Here is a 23285-nt window from a genome sequence, read left to right as displayed (position 1 = left end):
GCTGAACCAAAATAGGGTAAACGATAAGATAAACAATGTTTTCAAAATATTTACATAATATAAATTATTAAATTTAGGCATTGGGGTGTTTTACCCATGTTTTGGGGGTTTTTCAAAAAAAAAAAAAAATGAAAATTAATGTTTCACTTTAAACCCAAAACTACTTGATTTTGTAGTTTTAACCCAAAAGTTTTTAGTTTTTCCAATTTAACCTCACAACCTTTTTACTTTCAACTTTGATCCCCTATGTTTTTCACATTTTGCAAAATTTTTCGTTTTACGTTTAGATATAAATTTTGCGACTTAACACGGCACAATGTGTGTATGTGGTTCAACGATTTTACCTTTTGTTATACGCTTCGTTCTAAATTTTGCGAGTTAACATGGAGCAACGTACGTGTGTGGTTCAGTGTATTTACGTCGTCTATTTTTTTCCCGTTTAATAAGTTCGTCACAACGTGCGGGTCCTAAATCGAGTTAGTTATTATTTTCTATGTTTTATATGTCAGTCTAATTTTTCCATGTTAAGACGCCGCAACTTCAATGTTGGTGGTCGTAGGCTATAGTGTGGCATTGGTGCTATTTGTCACGGTTTTACACCCCCGCCGCAACGCGGGAAGCTTAATACGATAGGTTATTTATATGGATACAAGTCATGTAACGTAGTATTATGATACCATTAATTGTATTGAGCTTATTTGGTGAATTAGTTATTTGTATAAGATAGTAGGGAACTAAGATAGTAATACAGACTTAACCGACAAAAACGTTTTTAACACATTGTAAATATAAATCTAATCAAAAGCATGTCAATTTCGTTAGCCGCAGCGCAACGCATGAGTCAATCTTCTAGTTAACATTAAATGTGTTACAAGTTACTAAAGCATATGGTAGTACTACTATAAGTTGTTGAAGGAACCCAAAATGAAATTCGAAAAGATTAATAGAAAAGTCACCCGGAGCCCACATGCGAATTCGGATATTGAATTTGCAAAAGGAGAACAATGGTCCGAATAAACCAATCCAACGTCGGCCTTGTGAAGGGCGTGTCCACCTCAGCGACCGGCTGCACTAGTGGAGCATCTTGGCGCCCTTTCCGATTTTTCGCTGATAGTTTTACTTTTATCAAAGAATTTCATTTTATTATTAAACTTTTAAAAGTCTGACTCCCAATGATTTGAATTTTGAGAGTCCAGTCCCCACTGGTTTTTCGCTCAAGCTCGTCGCTGACCGGCTAGGGGACGGTCACATGGATGGAGATGGTCTTTTTTTTTAACGGCAATGAACTACGTGCCAACCATCGTGACACCGGACGCTGTGGCCAAAGTCGACTACTCGACCGCTGCCAGCCCCTTGGCTCTTCCAGATGCGCGGAAACCGCACCTCCATCCGCCCGAAGGCACGACAGTGCAATGATCGATAAAACCTCGCCTCTCATTCAAGATGAACCGGCGTCACTCGTATTCGCCCTTCACCTGGATGCCGCAGAAGATAATGGGGAGAGTGGGAGTCGAACCTAGGTCACAAGGAACACCAAGTCTTTCCCCAACCACTCCACTACTACCTCATTGGCTTTTGTGTTGCATTATTTAAGTAGACAAAAGATCAAATACAAATAATTTTAACGTACAAAACGTACGAACTGAAGGTTTTGCTGAAAAAACGCGGTGACATTTTCGTAATTATTAGTAATTATCAAAATTACTCTACAAATGATCCTGTAGAGTAATTTTGATCTTTGTAGAGTAATTTTGATCTTGTAGGGTAATTATCAAAATTACTCTACAAGTGAATCTTGTAGGGGGTTAGGTTTTTTTTTTTTTTTTTTTTTTTTTTTTTTTTTTTTTTTTTTGGGGGGGGGGGGGGGGGGTTTGGTAAGGTATAGATTTTTTTTATCAAAATTACCCTACAAAAACATTTTACAAAATTACTCTACAAGATCAAAATTGTTCTACAAGATCATTTGTGGAGTAATTTTGATAATTACCCTACGAGCAAATAATTACGGAAATGCCACCGCGTTTTTTGCCTTTTTCATGCTATTCATACGTTTAGTACGTTAAAGTTATTTGTACGGTAACTTTACTCTATATAACTATCTTCCATGTTGTCTTGCATGCATTTATTTCTAAAAACACTCCTTTTGGCTTTTATCACACATTTGTTATCTTTTTCCGTGTGACTATATCCTGCTTCCTACACCAATCATACTAACACCATAAAGACCATTAAATAAAAGTAAATACAATGCAGTCCCACATCTGCAACTCCTTTATGGTGATGGCATTCTTTAAAGCTTGCCTTCAAATAAATCAATGAATTAAGTCAAGCAGATATGGACTTTTGAGAGTATATACCCAACCTTTTCGACCAATTGTTGGGTCCCATTGCAGCATGAGAACTCTTGCAAGCCCAATACAAAGAGCTTGTTAAAAGCCCAAATATAAAAGGCTCAAACTTTCCAGTATCCGTTAATGTTATCGTGTTGAATAAAATATTGAAGTGTGCTCTTTGGAAATATATTCACCGATATATGGATACACCGGCCGGCTTAACTATTTTGGTGGTTTAAAACGAAGTAAAAGTTTGTGGCCTTTTTCTCAAAAGAAAAAAAAAACGTATGTAATTGAAAGTTAAACTTGAAGGGCCCAATTATAATTATTTGAAATATTGTGTTAAAATTTAAAAACAAGAAAAAAAAATGGTGAACCCGGGATATGAACCCGGTCTCACCAACATCCATACATACACAAAACTACTACACTACCAACCATCAATCTGTTGATAACCCACACCCTAAAACTTTTATAAATGGATTGTGGTTTCATCAAATCGTAGAGGCTCTATAGTTTTGGTGACCCAAGGCCCAAACCTCATTTGACTTGGGCTTGGGCCGGCCCTGGATACATGGAACATAATTATGAAATTATTCTATATAATAACAAAAGCAAATTATTAACAGTACTACATATTATTTGTTTTTTTTTTTGGCCAATTATTTGCTTTGATTTATTTTATTTTATTTTTGTCCTTTTTGTTTTTGTCACATAATTAGGTTTTTTTTTCTTGTTAATCGTTTTCATCTTGTAATAAATGTGGTTTACATTTTTAGCCTATGAGGTTTGCACTTTTTACTTTTAGCCTTTTAAGTTTTGCAACTTTTTGTCTGTCTTTAAGTTAAAGCTTTGTTGGTATAAGTTCGAGTTTTTCTACATTTTACGTCACATAGTGGTATAAATTTGTGTTTTTGTTTTACGACTTTTTTCGGGTTTGGTTGTCGTTTGCTTAATATTTAGGGGTTGTTTGGCAACTTCTGAATGATTAAGTGCTGAACTAGTAAGAGATCTGAACCATTAAGAGCCGGTATAATGCTTAACCGTTCAGAGGCAAATGTTTGACCAATTCAGATTAGAGGTCTTAACCATTCAGACTTAGTATAATGCTTAACTATTCAGAGGCAATTGTCTGAACCATTCAGACATCTGCTCTTCAAAACAAACAGTCTGAATCATTAAGTGTTGAACCAGTAAGAAGTCTGAATTATTAAGAGTCTCGTTAGGAGCTAAACAAACAGCCCCTTACCATGGTTTTATGACCCTGCCCGCAACGCGGGGGTTAAACACTAGTTTTCTACAAACGTAAAAAGTTTTTAAGCTACAATAATAAAAACAAAACCGCATAAAAATATGTGTTAAAAACAGAGATGGGTCAACATAGGCAACACATTATGTCATACCGATATGTTTTTGTTATGTTGTATCTACTACTCGTTTTTTTTAATGTGTTATATACGATGTGACACTCGACATTGATTCATCAAATACCTATTACAACAACATTAGTAAAATTCACAATATTGGTAACTAATAAAATTTTCAATTATGTTGGATTTTGTTTGAATTTAAATATATAATTCTATTTTAAACGAAGATAAAACCCTCTAAACAGTTCTTAAAACAATCCATATTGATATGAGCGTGCATAAATCGTTTTGGTTTGTTTTTTCCCCTAAAACTACACCGGTATAGATAGCTTTTTAGCCCCCATAGAGTCGTTTGTTCGATCACGCTTTTGGGCGGTTCGGGTTAGGATTTCTGATTTTGTTATGTTCCATCTCTTTGGGATTGGATCACATGTGCCTAATATCAATTTGGTTGTGCTCATGATTTAAAAAAAAAGGATTTGCACAATTACCAACTATGACAGGAGTTTTTGTTGTCCCCTAGTGAAGTCTAGTTGGATCACATGATAGAGTAAGGGGTAAATTACATTTTTCGTCCTATATGTTTGTATCGAATTGCAATGGATAGCCTTTAACTTTAATAATTACAGTCACAATCCTTTATTTGGAAACCTCATTACATCTTTCGTCCTTTACCATTAATAAGATTAATTTTAAACGTTAAATATTGTCACATGGATCTCATATGAGGGCATTTATGTCCTTTCCCACCTAGTTCTTCCCCTTATATTGTGTGAGTGAGATTGTTATAATATAAAAAGTGTAAAAACTGGTTGTGAGTAGAGAAGAGAGAAAATGTTACTGTTCATCTGTATATTTGAGGGGACACTGTTCACCCCTATAATATTTTAATATATTTTAAAAGTGGTTGTGAGTGGAGGAGAGAGAAAAAGGTAATGATAAAGGTATAAAAATATTATTTAATTAAAAAGAAGAGAGAAAATGTAGTGTTTTTTGTGTAATATAGGGTAAAAATTTGATGGAATGGATGTGAATGCTCTTATAACTCTTTCTCTTTTTCACAACTCCCTTCTCTTTCCCTCTCTCAATTCCCTGTCTATCTCTTAACTTTTCTCCACCACCACCACCACCACCAGGCACTTTTCAGGCCAGATCCACCACCACCCTCCCCATCAACCTCCGTTGCAAGATTTCATCCACCACCACCATCTAAGTGGTGGTTTTCTCATCCAAACCAGTCACCCAATACCATTGTGTTCATCGTCTCTGCACAAACACCTTACACCATTTTCTTTAACATCACAGCTGCCAAAAATTCATTGCTGAACACCCCTCCATCTCGACTTAGGGTTTCGATAGGATGATGATGAATATTCTATGGTAAATTCCGGTGACAGTTGACGACGGGGGGTTTTTGTTTTTTTTTTTAAATGGGTTTTGGTTTTGGTGGTTGTTTGTTTAATTTGTAATGGTGTAGTTGATGATATGAAATTATGAACATTGGGAATGGATTGAAGTTAGGGTTTTGGTTAATTTGGGGATTATTATCTATAACACTTTTAAGAAAGACTGAAAAAAATTACTTTAGAGTTATTTTTACTGTTTTTTTGGTAATACTTGGATAGCCTGGTTTTGGGCACCGATATCAGCTTGTTCCAGGTCAATGGATTCTTATCCATATGATGCTGGGAATGTGATGCAATTAAGTGATGCTGGTGGAAGCTCTGCACTTGCAAAAGCTTTCCCAACTGAGTAAAGGAATGCAAGTCCTTTTTCATCTTAGCTTCTTTGAAAACAAATATTGTTAACATTATTGTGTTTTTGATATATGTGTGACTTGTGGATATTGTAGATGTTGGGTGAGAATCTGTACCCGCTCACCGGAAAATAACATTCTTCCATCGTGTAATATTGGATGATTTTAATGGCAAACGTGATCTGAATTCGCAGTTTAAAGAGGAAACGAATTTGTGATCACACGAATGCAATCTGCTTAGTGTTTGATTTGAAGATTTACTGATGGAAGTAATTAAGGTTTGTGATTGTGGTAGGAGCCAGGCTTCAGATTTGGTGATGGTGGTTGTTGGTGGGTGGTGGTGGTGGGTTTGATGGTGATGGCTGATGGTTTGTTGAGAGAGAGAGTGTGTGTGTGTTCAAAGTGTGTGAGAGAGAGTGAAAGAGAAAAGAGATATTTATATTTGTTATTATTTTCTTTTATTTGTACTATAAATAATTAGGTAAAAAGACTATGCTACCCTTAAGTGAATAAAATTAACTAAAAATTTTAACATTGTTAGTGCTAAAAGACGAATGATGTACTGAGTTTTCCAAATAAAAGATTATGAATGTAGTTATCGAATGACGAAAAGTGTAATTTACCCTGGAGTAAGAGATAGTGGGCATTTTGAGTCCCAAAAGCAAAAAGGTGATTTTGAAGGTAGAAATTCACGTGACCACTGTCTCCTCAATTTATACACAAATGAATCAAATCTTAAAATGAGAAACAACAAGTCATATATACTAAAATATTAGACAAAAAGAAGTATAACAAAACTTAATATAATAATAACTACTAGGATACCCATGCGATTCTATGGTAGCGATGATTTACAACACGATACTCGTTTTTGTTAGTTTATCATGGGCTTATAAATTGAGCACGCTGGATGGGCTTGTTCAATTAGACTAGACATTGGTATTGCATTTTAAATGTAATTAATAACGCATTCAAAACTAATCATTTCAGTCTAAAATATATAGATAGCCCGTACATTAATTTGAAACTTTGATTTAAAACAAGTCATATAATTGGTTTTTGAAGTCAATCCCAAACACCTCACGATACACTAAATGTTCAAGATAAATATTGTTTTAATAATAACAAAGTTAGGTTTATGATTAGTGGTTTCATTCTCAAGATGAATATGATGTATTATCACACAAACCAAACAAATCAAATCTGTTAAGATTAACAATTGACATTTCGTTTATTTTAAAAAAATCATATTCATTTAGTTTGGGACGCTATTTAGATATAAATATACGATAATGATATGCTATGATATGTTGATCAATTTTTTTATTAAAACATCATAGACGTAGACATATTTTTGATTGATCGAATTCCCATTTAGGGTGTACGTTTAGGATGATTACGTAGGTTGAAAATTTAATGAATTTAGAGAGAGAGAGAGAGAGAGAGAGGAACGAATTATATGTTGCTTGATGTTGTGATTAGTGATTAACGATTAACTCTTTAACCTCTCTAGTAATCTCTATTTGTATACCTAAGGGGAAACCCTATGTTTATCAAGTAAGAGTAATTATGGCCATAGAATAGTTATCAAATAATGATAGAGGGGTAATAAATTCAATGTTCATTTATTAGATAAATATGATCATGACCCTTCATTAATGCAGTGTATACTAAAGAAGAAACGTCATATTGTTTGGTTAGCTAATGACCCTTCATTAACACAGTGTACTAAGAATAATCCATTGACTAGACCCATGTGTGGCTAACTGGTCCAAAAACACATTTGGAAGGTACAATAGTGACTTTACACTTTAGGGAGACACAACATTCATTATTTGACACCAACAACACTAGAATTTTACATGATAAACGTTTTATAGTGACAAAAACAAATCATTCACAAGATTGAGATAGAGCACAATTACAGTCTCGCGATCCCCATCCACCCTTTATGGACGGTTTCATGATCATGTTCCCCACGTGATAGGCAATCCATAACGGATCCGGTTGGAGTGAAAAAAATCCAAGTCCGTAGACCCGCGACCCGACCCGACCTGACCCAGATGGAGAAAATGTGGGTCAACATATTTCAGTCGGCTCGTTGGAAGATTTTAGCAGTTATGCATGATCACTCCATGCAACCCCATGTCCCCATGTTTTGCTTAAAAAAGGTCTAGCACTTTATTTTAGTTTATTTCTTATGCTTTAGTTAATTGTACTTTTAGCTTAAAATGTAGTACTAGATTTGTTCGTGAGTAGTGGTAGGTTATCACCAGTTTGTTTTATATTTTCTATATGTATTTGGTAAAGGACAATCAATGAAGGCACTGAGTTTTAGAATGAATTTTTTCTTGTGTTAATTATCTCATGTTTGTGGGTTAATTAATTCGTCTATGCTAGCTCAACCGTGGCGCGTTGGGTGGTGAACTTAGACACGATTCTCTAACCGTAGTGGTGTATCTGTATCTTCGGTTAGACGTCGCAGCCCTACCGTTTCGTTTGGTGGTGAATCTGTATCCAAACGAGCCGTAGAACTATCTTAAATTTTATTGTTTGTTTTGAACCGGTGATTCGAGGGTCATACCCCTATCACTTGGTATTAGAGCTCGGCTCGTTTCCATCTCGCTTCATCCCGATTCTCTACTCTGTAAAACACCCAAAAGAAAACCGGTTGCAGGTATAATTTTTTTGTTCTGATCTTCAAAGGGCAGCCTTGGTTAACCACTTCAAATGGTGGTTCGAAGAATCCTCAACAGTTCATTAGATCACAAAGGAGAATTTCAACGAGAGACTATTTTCCAAACTCGATGCACCGTAGCCGGAAAAGTGTGTACTATGATTGTCGATGGAGGTTGTTGTACCAGCATCGCTTCCCAAACTTTGGTTTCAAAATTGAAGCTCGCAACTGTACCGCACCCATCACCGTACATTCTTGAGTGGCTCAATGAGGGAGAAGGTATTCTAGTCTCCAATCGGGTCTTATTAACATTCAGTATTGGTAACATATATGTAGATGAGATTTGGTGTGATGTATTGCCCATGGATGTTTGTCATGTGTTATTAGGCAGGCCTTGGCTATTTGATAGAAGGGTAATACATGACGGGTTCAAGAACACATACTCGTTTGTTCATAACAATCGAAAAATTACCCTCACGCCAATAACTCCCGCCAGATCAGCCTTAAACGAATTTCAACCTATTAAAGAGCAGGTAGCAATAACCGATGATGATTGTGATAATGGCACGCCCAGGGAAGATGGCTCAAATATTGAATTTTTGGTGTTCAAAGAATTGAAAAATAAAAAAGAAGATGATGGTGGACAACTTACACAAATGAACTCTAATGTTTTTAGTAAAAGTTCGGCTGAAAATGCACTTGATGTTCTTACCAAGTCTGACTCCAACAATGAGGCTTTGAATCAGATTTCGGTGGTCCCTACACTGACTCCAACAATGAGCTTAATTAAGCTATATGGTTATTGTCCACAAGAAATTGTACGTGTTTTGGATTGTGTATTTACAATCATGGGAACTCTACATGGCAATATACAGATAAATAACAATGGTGTGCACTATATGAAGGAAATTCCTCCTGAACCACCACCAAAGCAAGGGGTACAACACAAGATATTATCTCATGCCATGAACCATTTGTTATGGTACCCATCCCAATTTCGTTTCAAACTATACGCCATCGGATATCCACCGGAAATACCTCCTGAGCCGCCGCCTGATTTTTCTTTTCCAAGTTTGAGGACAAACTTTCTCAAAGACGAAGAGAATGATAGGCAATCCATAACGGATCCGGTTGGAGTGAAAAAAATCCAAGTCCGTAGACCCGCGACCCGACCCGACCTGACCCAGATGGAGAAAATGTGGGTCAACATATTTCAGTCGGCTCGTTGGAAGATTTTAGCAGTTATGCATGATCACTCCATGCAACCCCATGTCCCCATGTTTTGCTTAAAAAAGGTCTAGCACTTTATTTTAGTTTATTTCTTATGCTTTAGTTAATTGTACTTTTAGCTTAAAATGTAGTACTAGATTTGTTCGTGAGTAGTGGTAGGTTATCACCAGTTTGTTTTATATTTTCTATATGTATTTGGTAAAGGACAATCAATGAAGGCACTGAGTTTTAGAATGAATTTTTTCTTGTGTTAATTATCTCATGTTTGTGGGTTAATTAATTCGTCTATGCTAGCTCAACCGTGGCGCGTTGGGTGGTGAACTTAGACACGATTCTCTAACCGTAGTGGTGTATCTGTATCTTCGGTTAGACGTCGCAGCCCTACCGTTTCGTTTGGTGGTGAATCTGTATCCAAACGAGCCGTAGAACTATCTTAAATTTTATTGTTTGTTTTGAACCGGTGATTCGAGGGTCATACCCCTATCACCACGGTTTGAGGGAAATAGTACGTGTTAATGAATTGTTTGGTATTGACTAGATGGGAGGTTGATATAACCTAGTAGCAATGGTGCCCACAAATGCCCCTCACGAGAAGGAGATATGATCATAATTGTGTTGAAACAAAGACAAAGATCACATGATATGGCCGGCGCAAATTGGTGGTAAACGAGTAACATGTATTGTTTTATACAACTATGTTTCATCGTTCTATCTTACGTTATGCTCACTCTAGATACGGTGCAAAAGCCTTCATAAATAGCTAATCATATATAATTTGTTAAGTTGTACACATATATACATTAGCATTAATCCTATATATATGTGTGTGGGGGGGGGGTGGGGGGGTGGGGGGGGGGGTGTATTATTAGATATAAAAAGTGAAGTCCCTCAGCTTATAATATCAAGTTATAAAGAAAACTTATATAAATAGTAGTTATATCTTATGTGACTGTATCTCCTTGAATTGTCAATAAGACATCGACTTTCTCCATAACCATCATTTATAACTTGATTAAGCCATCCTATGATTAGCTAATCATCTTCAACTTCACACTATTTCTACTTTCTAGAGACCACTATTTTGATGCACTCATGCATGCTATTAAAGCACTAAAATCATACCCTAACTGGAAAAATATGATCAAGTACTCTTCTCAAAAACAATAATCATTTAACTGATTATTTTTTGTTAAATTTTTTTATTAAACATATGTAAAACTAACTGATTATTTTTTGTTTGTTTGTTATCATTAAAGGTAAAGTAGTCATTTTGCACGTAGAGGCTCCGAGTAATTAACTCTAATAAAATTTATAATAGCGGTTGGATGCAATCACTTTCAAGATGTCTAGACAATTCTATCCAGGTGGGTTGTATATTGACATATATAAATAGGATGACATGCATCATCCTCTCACCACAATAAAACTTAGTAACATAATATTATTCTGCTGACAAAGATCATCTCAAGTTTGCAGAGTAACATGGTACCACTAGTGTTTTTTCTTTACTAGAAAAATGACTTTCACTGACAAAATATTCACAAAACATTCTTATTATCATTATTCTGGTTTGTGATGATGTTGTAGGATGAAGAATGCCAGATAAGCAAATCCAGCAGGTATGTCAGTTGGAGAAACAAACCAGCTGTAGAAGGCCAACATGGTGGCACACTTGCAGCCTCTTTTGTCTTAGGTAACTTATCAACTGATCATCATCATTATACTCAGTATATCCCACCAATAGCAAAGCTAAGATAGGGTCTGACGAGGGTAAGACGTAGACAGCCTTACCTCTACCCCGTAAGAATAGAGATTAGAGATGTTTCTTCCAGTGAGACCCCCGGCTCGATAGTAGTTTTGCATCAAGCCTTGGACATAAGGCACATATATACCACTCAGCAATTGAGACAAAAACCGATTAGTGCATATACCCCCCTTGTCTCTTTCGGCTATCAACGCCACCACATGATACATGATTAACCATCCTCCTCTTTTAACGTTATTTTTACGAAATTAGTAAAATAACGTTAAAATTAGTGCACTTTCACTTTTACCCCCGACCCCCACACATATATACATTATATGCGCATACCGCAAGCAGAGCGTATAACTTATCAAATGATCTTTTGGTCAAAACATATATATTTAGTATAAAAAATATTATAGTTAATTTTATAAAAACAAAAATCTTTTTCATAGTTGTGGAGGTACTGGAGAACTTAGCATATCTGGCAAATGCAAGCAACCTTGTGCTCTATCTGTCAAAATTCATGCACTATCCTCCATCAAGTTGTTCAAACATTGTCAGCAATTTCATGGGCACAGCTTTTCTTCTTGCTCTACTTGGTGGCTTCTTAGCTGATGCTTTCTGCACCACCTATTGCATCTATCTCATAAGCGCTACGATTGAACTTACGGTACGTTACATAACTTATTATTTATGAGGTTTTTTTTTTTTTGCATGTTTAATTTAAACTACTTTTGGAAACTAATGAGCTAGCCAGGATTTAGACTCTAGGATTTAATATCAATTCCCTGCTAAAGAGGCAACTAGGAAGGGCATGTTATCATGGTTTTGATTATGTAAAACCTGTCGTGATCCGGTATTAGCACTTAAATAAGAGAATACTCTTGATTGGAAATTTGATATACATATTATTCAAAGCATTAAACTATTATAGTATGTCCCAATAATACGGAATTTCTATTTTTGTCACATTTGTCCAAGTCTTGACATTTAAAATTGACAGCCTATGGATTATGATTTTAATGCATAAATACATGAGTGAATTAAACAATTTAAATATTAAACAAAAATTGTTAAAATTAGTGAAAACCACTAGAATGAGGATTCCATACTATGGAATTCGGATAAAACACCTATAATAGGTATCTAGGTACACGTGATCTGCCCCCGGGCTAAAGGTAATGGAATTCGGGTCTGACAGTTGAGACAAAGCTCTTTCAAATGAGATTTTGGTCTTCAAATTTGTTAAATTTAGATAATGGAATTTGGGTCCCCATGATATGACTTTGAGACGTTTCCATCCATTACTTATGGGCCTGTAACTCTATAAAGAGAACGTTACACACGTTTTAAGCTAGACCCATTTTCTATCCCATTTGCCCTTCTCTAGTTGCTCCACGCAAGGCCAACTCGTAGGCGGTGCGGGATGGGCGATGGCACAAGGCCCAAACCCTCCGAGGACCCAAATCTTTTTAATTTTGTGTAGAATTTACATTGTATAAGATAGAATACATATGCACTGAATCGAGAAATAACATTAACGAGTTCATGTACTAGTAGTTAATGTCTTGCTTAAATAACAAGGAGACGTGGGTTCTAATCCTAAACTTAGCTAAAAATGCTTAATTTTTTTTCAATTGTATCTTTCCCTTTAATTAATAAATTACTCCTAAACTTAGCTAAAAATAACTATTTAAATTACATCCACATAAATTTTAGTGATTGATGAGTTTATGTTAAATGGAGATTTCGAATAGGCCCCCATTTTTTTTTCTCGCACAGGGCTAATTTTTTTTTTTTTTTTTTGTGAGTTTCGGAGACGGACCTGGCTCCACGTATGAGTCTGTCATCTACTAGACGAGAATATTTTTTACATCCGCCACGATCAAACTCTAAAAAATAGATAACTTTGGATTGGATTGTGTATATAGCAATTAATAGAAAATGTCATAACAAAATCATAGCGACGAGTGAACTGATTTTGACTATTTCAACAGGGTCTTCTAATACTCACACTACAAGCCCACACACATTCCTTAAAACCAGAAAGCTGTTCATCAGCCAACAGGAATGATAAATGCGAACAACTTAAAGGCGGCAAAGAAGTAATTTTCTTCATAGGACTATATCTAGTGGCATTGGGTGTTGGAGGAATAAAAGGATCACTCCCCCCTCACGGCGCTGAACAGTTTGATGAAGAAACTACTCAAGGAAGAAAGCAAAGATCGTCGTTTTTCAATTATTATGTATTTTGTCTCGCTTCGGGTGCACTCATCGCAGTGACGTTTGCAGTGTGGATTGAGGATAATATTGGATGGCAATGGGGATTTGGTATCTCCACCTTGGCTATTTTGATCTCTATCCCTATCTTTCTTCTTGGGTCCGCATTTTATAGGATTAAAGTTCCTTCAGGAAGTCCTATTACAACTATATGTAAGGTAGCCTTTGATCATCTGTTAGAACTTAACGCGTAATAGCGTATTAGCATTCAGTTCTATTTTTAATAAGTTGTTTGCACTTTGCACTAGGTACTTGCTGCAGCAATCTTCAACACTTTTTCCATCAATGCAAGAAATGCTGCGGTTAGCACAAACTCATCACCCGCGTTAAACGCACTGCGAAACAAACAAGAAGATGATAAACCGGATGAGAACATAACTGAAGATCTCAGCTTTCTCAACAAAGCAGTTACGAAAAAATCAACTTTTCCACCATTGAAGGTCAATGCTAAACAAGTCGAAGAGGTTAAAATCGTCTTTAAGATCTTCCCGGTATTCATATCAACCATAATGCTTAACTGCTGTCTTGCTCAGCTGTCTACCTTCTCTGTCCAACAAGCAGCCACCATGAACACTAGAATCGGCTCGTTACGGGTCCCACCAGCTTCACTTCCCGTATTCCCAGTTATATTCATCATGGTACTTGCACCAATGTATGACCATGTTATAATCCCCTTTGCAAGAAAGATAACCAAAACTGAAATGGGTATAACCCATTTACAACGAATAGGGGTCGGGTTATTTTTATCCGTCATGGCTATGGCAGTTGCAGCCTTAGTGGAAATCAAACGGAAACATGTGGCGCATCGAGCTGGTTTAATGAACTCCACTGAGCCACTGCCAGTTACTTTCCTTTGGGTTTCTTTGCAGTACTTGTTTCTCGGGTCGGCTGATCTTTTTAGCTTAGCTGGCATGATGGATTTCTTTTTCACCGAGGCACCATTTAGCATGAGATCATTAGCTACATCGCTCTCTTGGGTCTCGTTAGCCATGGGTTATTATCTTAGCTCATTGCTTGTTTCTATAGTGAACCATGTTACAGGAAACTTTCGTCACACGCCATGGCTCTACGGTAGCAACTTGAATCATTACCATCTTGAAAGGTTTTACTGGTTGATGTGTGCACTAAGTGGTTTGAACTTCCTTGTGTATGTCATGTGGGCTAAATCCTATAAGTATGGAGCAAAATTCCTCAGTGGTTGTTCAAATGACACCCGATTGTTATGCAAATCGTCAGGAGTCTAGTAAGATAATATTGTAGCGCGGTCCACCTATGTGTTTGTAAGTTAAAGTAGACTAGCTATATCACTATTCTGCCATTGATGGCCATGTATGCTCCTTTGTATCCTTAGAATGAGATAATCAATAGTTATTAAACTTATTTCAACCTAAAGAATCAGATAATCACTTCTCCAAATTTGCCAATGGTAGTAGAACCCTTTGTAAATTAATACAAATAAAAAACAAATAAGGTGGTTGAGGATTCGTATTCAACACCGGTCCTTTAAAACATTATTTAAGAAATATACTAATTCACCCCCTCCTATATGGGCCCATTTATTTCCCTTCTAGTTTTCTCATATGTCACACTTTCAAACACACAACTTCGAGCATTGATATCTAACTCATCTTAGCTGCATCAATATAATAAACATTTCCATCCGTCCCAATCCTATGGATTTTTGGTTTATTTCGAACGTATATAGAAGACGAAGAAGAACTCATCGATTTACCCTAATTGAATTGCGAGGCGAAATTCTTGTGAACTTAGGGTTTTTTTTGGGGGTTCAGTTAATAAAAGGGGCTATGAGATTTAGAAAGGGGAAAATAAAAAGAACTTGTGCCATGTATTCTACTTTTTGACACGTCATCGCAAAATCATCAGCCACCTCAGCAATTTTATTAACTGGGTTACAGTTTTTAAACGGGGGACCAGTGTAGTGAAATGTTGGACTAACATGGGGAATATTCAAAGGTGGGACTGACAATGGTAATGACGTCTACTAGACATTATTACAGGCCAATTTCCCTATATTTATTAACAATTACTATATATGATTGTTTGTGTCCAAAGTTAGTGGAAAAAAAATCATTTTTTACAACACTAATCTTGACTTTAGATGATTAGAAAATAAAAACCAAACTAGTTACTAGTAACACTGGAGGATAAGATCATAACAACCATAATGAATGAGCTAGAACACCTGTGTTGAATCATGTCTAATGAAGTTACATAAGTGGATCTAAAATGGTGGGGTAATAAGTAATAAGAATAATAATATGAAGTGATAGCACTTGAAGCATGATAATTAATATCTGATAGTGTGATTATTTTACCAAAAGAGGAAAGATTAAATGGATAATTAGAGAATATATATTTTTTTCCTAGATATCGATAACGCAATTAATTACCATACAATAAAAATGTCTAGAAGATAACGAGTGTTCACGAAATGGTCCATACTCGAATGAAGTCAGATGGGTCATCATCAATTCTTAATATTTGATAAGAAGAATGATTTTGACATAGAAGAAGAAAACTTTTTTTTATTATTATAAAAAAACACATTCGGTCTGTATATCTTGATTGTTTGCATGAACATATGTTATCGAAAATTAAAAAGAAATTTTACATATAGAAACGACTCAAAGGGCAAAGAAATCTACCAATGAATTAATATGAAGTTGCCTTTTTAATCAAACGGGGATGTAGCTCAGATGGTAGAGCGCTCGCTTAGCATGCGAGAGGTACGGGGATCGATACCCCGCATCTCCAACTTTTTTCGGCTTGTAAAATAATTATAAAAATATAAATTTTACATACTTTACTGATTTAAAAATACAAAAAAAAAAAAAAAAAACTTTAAACTCAATTTTAAAATACTAAGATTCTAAACTTCCGTTGGATTTTTTTTTTTATAAATTACGTTTTAGTGTTAAAAAATGTTGACATGAATAATTTATTTTAATTGGATTGTTTTATAAATTACGTTGAGTGCTGACATGAATAATTTATTTTAATAAATTTCGCAAGAATGTGTATTTTAAACAATTTCAGCTACTTTAATATATCAAACTAGGGAAGTAAGTCGCCCGTGTTTTGCGCGGGCATCATTAGTTGTGCGGATTTGTGTGATAATAAGTATACTTAGTATCTCGTGTGATATATCTACGTAATTTTTAATTTTATATGATGATAGGTCTAGATTATGTTTGCATCTGTAGTTTCCACTTTTCCATTACGAATGAAATCAATAAGAGGTTTTCATAATACACAATACTATAGCCATATATTGCTATTAAACCATAGTCGTAGCGCAAGTTATGTTGGCGGGTTCTTAAAATTGTTTATTAAATATTTTCCATTCATGAACTAGGATAGTAAAAAAATTGATAAGCCTTGAGAAACATTGAATGAGCACATCATCAAGTTTGTGAACATCAGTGTGAATTTTGATTTTTCATACTGTTTCTTTTTTATATTTGATATTTGATGATTTTGACCTCAACTTATTTTGACTAGAATCTATCATGACCTAAACTTATTTTGACTAGAACCCGCTTTGACCAAGCCTGATTTGATCAGAACCCGTTTTGACCCAATCCATATTGAAATGATTCATTCTGACCCATTACGCAAACTGACCCGGTCAGGGCTTCATGCCAGTGCCCAATCAGAATGTTATTATGCAAAACACATATGTGCTTCCCCAATGAATATGGAACGATCAGGTTTAAAACATGTGTGCTTCCCCAATATGGAACGATTCGGTTTATGGCGTCGCAACGCACGCCGCGTTAAATCCTAGTTAGACTTTATAAGACAAATATTTCTTATCCGGATATAAAGGCCCAAAGGACCCAAACTAGACGATAGGTGCCTAATTGCCATTGAAAAGCCTTCAATTCTGATCTAGGATTTACAACTAGTTTTAAAAACAAACAATACCGTTAATAATATTAAGTGTCATTTCTTATATAACCATTCAAATATAAACAAAATAGTTAGTGAGAAAACATTTTTTAATTACACATATACATATAATTTTTTAATCTTACAAGTTGCAACTTCTCTCACGAGGCTCACGCTTGTGCCCTAGCTTCAGGCAGGCGCTGGAGCATTGGCTTGAGCTTGCTCGATAAGTTTGACGAGTTCTTCTCGTTTGACGTTAAGTGCTTGAATCTTCGAATCAAGCTTTTCAAGCTTGGCCTTTAGCTTGGTCGGATCGTTCTTATCTTCGGGATTCTTTTCTTTTTTCTCCTTCTTCTTTTTCTTGTCTTTAGACTTTTCTCCTTTTCCTTCCTTGTCTCCATGTTTCTCTTCCTTTTTAAGGTTTTCCTCCGGGTCTCCCATATCTTAAATGTTACAATATGTTATTTTATGTGATATAGTGTTCCTTAATATTCAAACATGTTCAATTAATTAAAATAAAATGGTCAGATAGGAATTGAAGTTAGATTACTAACCTGAAGATTACAAAATGCTGGTACAAAAAGCCCAAGAAATTTTTATGTGTTAAACAATGTGCCTTCAAGCTTTTAAAACAATCTTTTATTTACTATTTTTGGCTTGAAATGATGGGTTGAAAGTTTACAAAACTCATGGCCTTTAAAATGTGGATCTCCCACAAATGGTGCATTGCCAACAAAAGGACTTCTGGCCTACAATCATCTCCATAGGTTGGGGACAGAATTAGGATGTAAACGATTAGAATTTAGTCCATAATAAGCTCATTTGACAAACGAGTCAAAGCCTAAGCTTTATATGTCGACCTCACCTAGATTCGTGAACCTAAATGTGTCTTTTAGTTCTATAAATAGAAAAAAATATTTCATATATAAAACTACGTATTAAATAATAAAAATAGAGGAGCGAGAGAGGGAAAGGAAAGAACGAATAGAAGAGCGGGCGCAACCCTACCTATATCGGGACTAGAGGATGGAGGCGAAGGAAGAGTATGAATTGACTCAACCTTGCATTTTTATCTAAACCCAAATATTAATATATTTCTTGAAATTTTCTTTAACAAATTACTTAAAACACCTTTTATACCTTTGAGAATGATGATAATACACGCATTAACATTGATCGTGATTATCCGTGTTTTCTTATAAAAGTTTAGATCGTTGGTATCAACTCATGAAAACTAATGACATCATTGGTAACTGTATTTTTGTTGAAGTTATAGTTAAGTAATTTACACAACAATCCCCAATTCTTTACTTTTTTTTGTTTGAATTTAACATTTTCATTAACATTAACATTACTTTGTTAGGCAAAAGATCAAATACAAATAGCCTTATCGTACAAAACGTACGAAAGGCATGAAAATGTAAAAAAAAAAAAAACGCGGTGACATTTTCATAATTATTTACTCGTAGAGTAATTATCAAAATTACCCTACAAATGATCTTGTAGGGTAATTTTGTAAAATGACCTTGTACGGTAATTTTGATCTTATATGGTAATTTTGTAGAGTATTATAATTACTCTACATATGATCTTATAGGGTAATTTTGTATAGCATCATAATTAGTCTACATATGATCTTGTGGGGTAATTTTTATATTGTTGAGTAATTCTCATCTTGTAGGGTAATTTTGATCTTGTAGGGTAATTACGAGTAAAATAATTACGAAAATATCACCGTGTTTTTTTACCTTTTCATGCATTTTATACGTTTTGTACGATAAATGCTATTCGTACAGGATCTTTACACTACTTTGTTAATATAATGAAATCATGGAAAGAAAACTAAATCAATTAACCTTATCAAACCATTTAGAACTATTGCACATTTAATAATACTTCAATGGGCCAACAAATATGGTTGGGCCTTGGTTGTGTGCGGCCCACCATGAATTACTAGCAAGTAGCAAACTAATTTTTTTTTTTCAAATATTTGTGTAAAACAAGATTATGTAAAAAGTAAAAATCAGATTTTAGATTACACTAAAAGATATTCTTCCTGGAGTTCCTTATCACAAGATATGTAAGTGTAAAAAGGCATAATCTTATCCATTGTGAATCTGTGTTTTTTAATTCATTCAAAGACAAAACCATCAGTTAACACTTTCATATTTCTACTTATTATTCCCTCTCAACACATTCAAAAATCCCAATGTGGACCAAATTTACTCTAAAAACAACTCTTATTGTGTATTTCATCACTACATTAGCCTATCAGATAAACTTGGAAGCCTTCTAAAGAAATTCACGCTAGCCGGCGGCATCGGTTCCCTGAACATTGGGTGGCGCAAGAAGTAAAAACCGAGAGCCACCGCAGCCATCTTGGGCGGCACCACGTATAGCACAACCGTGATCATAAGACACACCCCAATGAATAGTTTAGTAGCTCTTGGGTCTCTCCAGCTCACCAAGGCTTGGACCCTCTCCCCTTGTGTTGCAAAGTCACCCAACACGGTTTGGACCCGAGCAGCCAACATTCTTAACCTGTCGTATCGGGCTCGGATCAGCTCGGGCGGTCTTGAACTTGGAAACGTGTCGAATTCCTCGTCCAAATCCTCTGGGTCAACCGATTCTGCTTGAGATAAACGGATGTCCATACCCGCTGGTGATTTTGGTCTGAATCTATAATACCATGTTCCGATCAAACACACGTATAAAAATGCGGTTGGGACGATCAAATCGGGGTACCAAACAAGAACCAAATATAGCAAATGGACTAGAACCGTAGTTACCGGGTTCCTCCACCTCCTAATGTTGTCTAACCATTTAGCGAGCCCAACTGCCCACGCGAGTACACCCACAATCCGGAACCAGTTTGCTTTACTTTTTCTCATGCTCCATGTATGCGAATCCGCATCTAACATGTACCGAACCACTTCTGCACCTAGTGGTGGCTCGGACCTTGCTAGCCAAGCCGCCACCATTTTGGTGGCGGCCCCACGCAATGCCTCTTGTTGCGCCACTCCAAGTGGGCGCAAATAGTGCATTCGTGGAAGCAAAGGCTGACCGTAAACCGCACATGTGTCAGGCAACAATGACGGGCAGGCAAACCGAACCGCCAACTCGATTTCTCCCATTTTTTTCAACCCGGTTCGTTGTAAAACTAATAATGGGTATGAATTTGTGTATACCTTGTTACTCTCTAATGTAGATACTCGTATTCGGACTTTTCCTATCCGGAAGTCGGGTTTTTCTTCCGCCATGTCAGCAAACATACGCCAGTTGTCAAACACGCCAATGGTTAGGACCGTGCACGGGTCATAGACCTGCCACGTGTATTGCTCGTTCCACCGTGGATCAAAACTGTCGGTAACGGTCCGCGTTCGCACCCATTTCTTTCCATACTTCGCAACACAATAAGGATCGGTGGAGCCTTTACCCACACCACGCGACTTCATCGGAAGCAGCCCACGAGCACCGAGTATTCCAAGCTCCAAAATCCCAATCGCCGGCTTCCACAACTGCGTCGCAGTCGGTCGGAAATCACTACACACGTGCGCTGCCTCATCCAGCACATGATACCCACCCTCTAAACACATTCTCAAATGAATTCTACCACAATAAGACCCCCCAGGACCACCCTCTAACGGCAACCACCTCGACGCCACGTGGCGTTCATCTATTCGCTGCTCAATCGCGGCCACAGGGATCAAGACGTGCCCGAGCAGCACCGGATCCGGCCCCGTTCGGTCCTCTAACAGTAAGATCAAACTGTCTTCCAGCGGCTCACCCGCGACAAACACCAGATCCTCATGCCAGTAAAACGAGGACGTCCGGTTATTCATCACTCCTCTCCTTGTCCGTACCGACTGAAACCCTAACTGAGCTTTAACTCTAACATCGGGTGCCGTCAATGGCGGAAGATTTGGGGCAATTTCAAGGTCTTGAGCTTCCATTACTGTAACTCTAAGATACCACAATTTCGGCGATTGATAAACCTTTGATCGGGTATGCGAAACATAAGGCGCATCCGAGCTCCACGACTCTGGAAACGCATCATCCGCCTGAGTTCCGATCCAAACAGAAAGCTGTATATCTCCAGTAACTTTTCCAGCTGCATTAGGATCATCTCCCCCTTCGAGACGGTACCACTGCGGAGCTAGCGGACTGTCAGGCGGATCACGAACCGGAACATCCGAAAGATCAAAGCACACACCCCCGAGAAAATTCTCCGACTGCGCGTCCCATACAGAGATCTCTAATGTTGATGAGTTCCCAGATTCAGGTTTGTTGTACGCCAGAGCAAACACCTGGTGCCATTCTGGATTCGACGATGGCTCTCCTGGCTTCGGAATCCCCGGTTTAGACCGGACGGAGTTACCAATTCTTACATACGGACTCTCGTTGTGTGCGAGTCCTCTCGCTTTGACGATTCTAACAAATAAATATTGCATCGGCTCTACTAAATCATAGGCCGGGATTCTTTCGGAACCTAACTCGGCGTTTGTAGACCTTCTCGGTATTACTCTAGGAGAGTACTCTCCAGGGCGTTGTTTCAACACCCTTACTCTTTCACTACCTACTCCAACTCTGCCCTGCATTCTCCTCATCTCTTGTGGATATTCAGGAGGCGGAATCCCCTGATGTTGATTTGGGTTCTGATGATTATGAGTATGATAATGATTTTCCATCTCTACTGGATCTTGCTCTCCTCCAATTGGTGGTGGAGGTAAATTATCCTGTGGAATAGAACCCTGACCTTGACTTTGAACATGGACAGGAACTTGAACCGGAATTGGAATTGGAATTTCGGTTGGATTCGGATTCGGATTTTGATTCTCTATAACTCTTACCTCATCCACCTTCCTCTCCTCCATCTGCTGCTGCGGTTGTTGGATAGACTCCGGTGGTGGAGCATTTTCGTGAACTTGATCGGAGTTGATTTCAACAAAATCATCATAATAATAAATCCTTAACCCAATCTCGCCACGAATCCAGCTAAAAACACTCTTCTTCTCCAGCTGAAAATAGATCAAACCCGCATTTTCTCTCTTTGCAAACTGGGTACCGTACAGCTTCACTCGCCCAAGAAAATGATTCTTTCTAGCACTGCCGTTACTCATCCGTTTATCATTAAACACTTCGATTTCCAGCTCTTCGTATTCCATTGTACTCGGATCAGAGACTATGAATTCTAGAGTCTCGTTCCATACTGGATTCAGGCTTCTGGAAATTGTGGATGTTCTTTTCTTCTGGCCGTCGAAATCTGCAACTACGTAGGCGCTTGAGCTGCCTAATCCGTCTTTTGGGAGAAGGTCGCGTGCGTCGGCTACCTCGATGACTAGTTTTCTGACGGGTTTTGACGGTGGTGGTGGTTGTTGTTGGTCCGGTGTCATGGTGTCATCTGTGGTGGTGCTGGTGGTGGAGGGTGGGGATGACTTTTTTGACCCTCTTGTTTGTTTAGAGAAAAGAGAATGCTTTCTCTTTGTTTTTCATTCTCTCTCTCACCTTATTCTTTTTGGCCTATAACTTATCAATTTGATAATTTTAATTCTTAAATACCACTCATCTAAAAAATCAATTTTTATATTTATTTATATGAAAAATGCATATAGTAAAGTGCTTTTATAAAGAAACACAATTGACACACCATTTAGAAGTTAATGACGTATAATGTGTATAAGAAGCGAAAAATGGTCATGTGAGTCGTATGAGAGCATGTATAAAGTTGTGTTCAATAAATCATACGGCTTGTATGACATAGACTGACCGACAATTTTTTTTTTTTACAGCTAACAATTTTCACCTAGGGATGAGCTCGGTACCGTCCGGTACCGAAAGAACCGGTACCGAAAATCCTCAAAAGTGGGTACCGGTACCGAATATACCTGGTTCGGTACGGTTCGGTACCGGTACGGTACCGGTATTTGAGGGTAAAAACCGGTAAATACCGGTACCGTACCGGACCGGTACCGAAAATGTC

At 37.1% G+C, this 23285-nt stretch overlaps 3 protein-coding genes, 2 long non-coding RNA genes and 1 other non-coding gene across 6 annotated transcripts; 4 read left to right on the top strand and 2 right to left on the bottom strand.

Moving 5' to 3' along the window:
- Window positions 1-4760: 4760 nt before the first annotated feature.
- LOC118488466 lies at window positions 4761-6008 on the top strand. The gene is made up of 2 exons (XR_004884908.1): window positions 4761-5083; window positions 5556-6008. It is a non-coding gene; the product is annotated as an uncharacterized LOC118488466 (long non-coding RNA).
- Window positions 6009-7355: 1347 nt separating this feature from the next.
- On the top strand, window positions 7356-9748 carry LOC118488465. Its single transcript, XM_035986077.1, has 2 exons — window positions 7356-8415; window positions 8524-9748. The coding sequence occupies exons 1-2, from the start codon at window positions 8190-8192 to the stop codon at window positions 9435-9437; spliced, it is 1140 nt and encodes a 379-aa protein (XP_035841970.1). The 5' UTR covers window positions 7356-8189; the 3' UTR covers window positions 9438-9748.
- A 1032-nt stretch (window positions 9749-10780) lies between these two features.
- Window positions 10781-14785, top strand: LOC110918990 (protein NRT1/ PTR FAMILY 4.6). Its single transcript, XM_035986076.1, has 5 exons — window positions 10781-10851; window positions 10954-11059; window positions 11566-11783; window positions 13111-13551; window positions 13642-14785. The coding sequence occupies exons 1-5, from the start codon at window positions 10849-10851 to the stop codon at window positions 14635-14637; spliced, it is 1764 nt and encodes a 587-aa protein (XP_035841969.1). The 5' UTR covers window positions 10781-10848; the 3' UTR covers window positions 14638-14785.
- Window positions 14786-16095: 1310 nt separating this feature from the next.
- Window positions 16096-16168, top strand: TRNAA-AGC. The gene has a single exon. It is a non-coding gene; the product is annotated as a tRNA-Ala (tRNA).
- A 1179-nt stretch (window positions 16169-17347) lies between these two features.
- Window positions 17348-18122, bottom strand: LOC118488464. Its single transcript, XR_004884907.1, has 2 exons — window positions 17860-18122; window positions 17348-17748 (listed from the first exon to the last, which is right to left on the bottom strand). It is a non-coding gene; the product is annotated as an uncharacterized LOC118488464 (long non-coding RNA).
- A 1292-nt stretch (window positions 18123-19414) lies between these two features.
- On the bottom strand, window positions 19415-22832 carry LOC110917660 (protein QUIRKY). Its single transcript, XM_022162140.2, has one exon. The coding sequence runs from the start codon at window positions 22696-22698 to the stop codon at window positions 19564-19566; it is 3135 nt and encodes a 1044-aa protein (XP_022017832.1). The 5' UTR covers window positions 22699-22832; the 3' UTR covers window positions 19415-19563.
- Between the last annotated feature and the right edge of the window lie 453 nt (window positions 22833-23285).

The sequence above is a fragment of the Helianthus annuus genome, chromosome 16 (assembly GCF_002127325.2).
Source record: "Helianthus annuus cultivar XRQ/B chromosome 16, HanXRQr2.0-SUNRISE, whole genome shotgun sequence".
NCBI lineage: Eukaryota > Viridiplantae > Streptophyta > Magnoliopsida > Asterales > Asteraceae > Helianthus > Helianthus annuus.
This window is presented reverse-complemented; position numbering and strand designations above follow the sequence as displayed.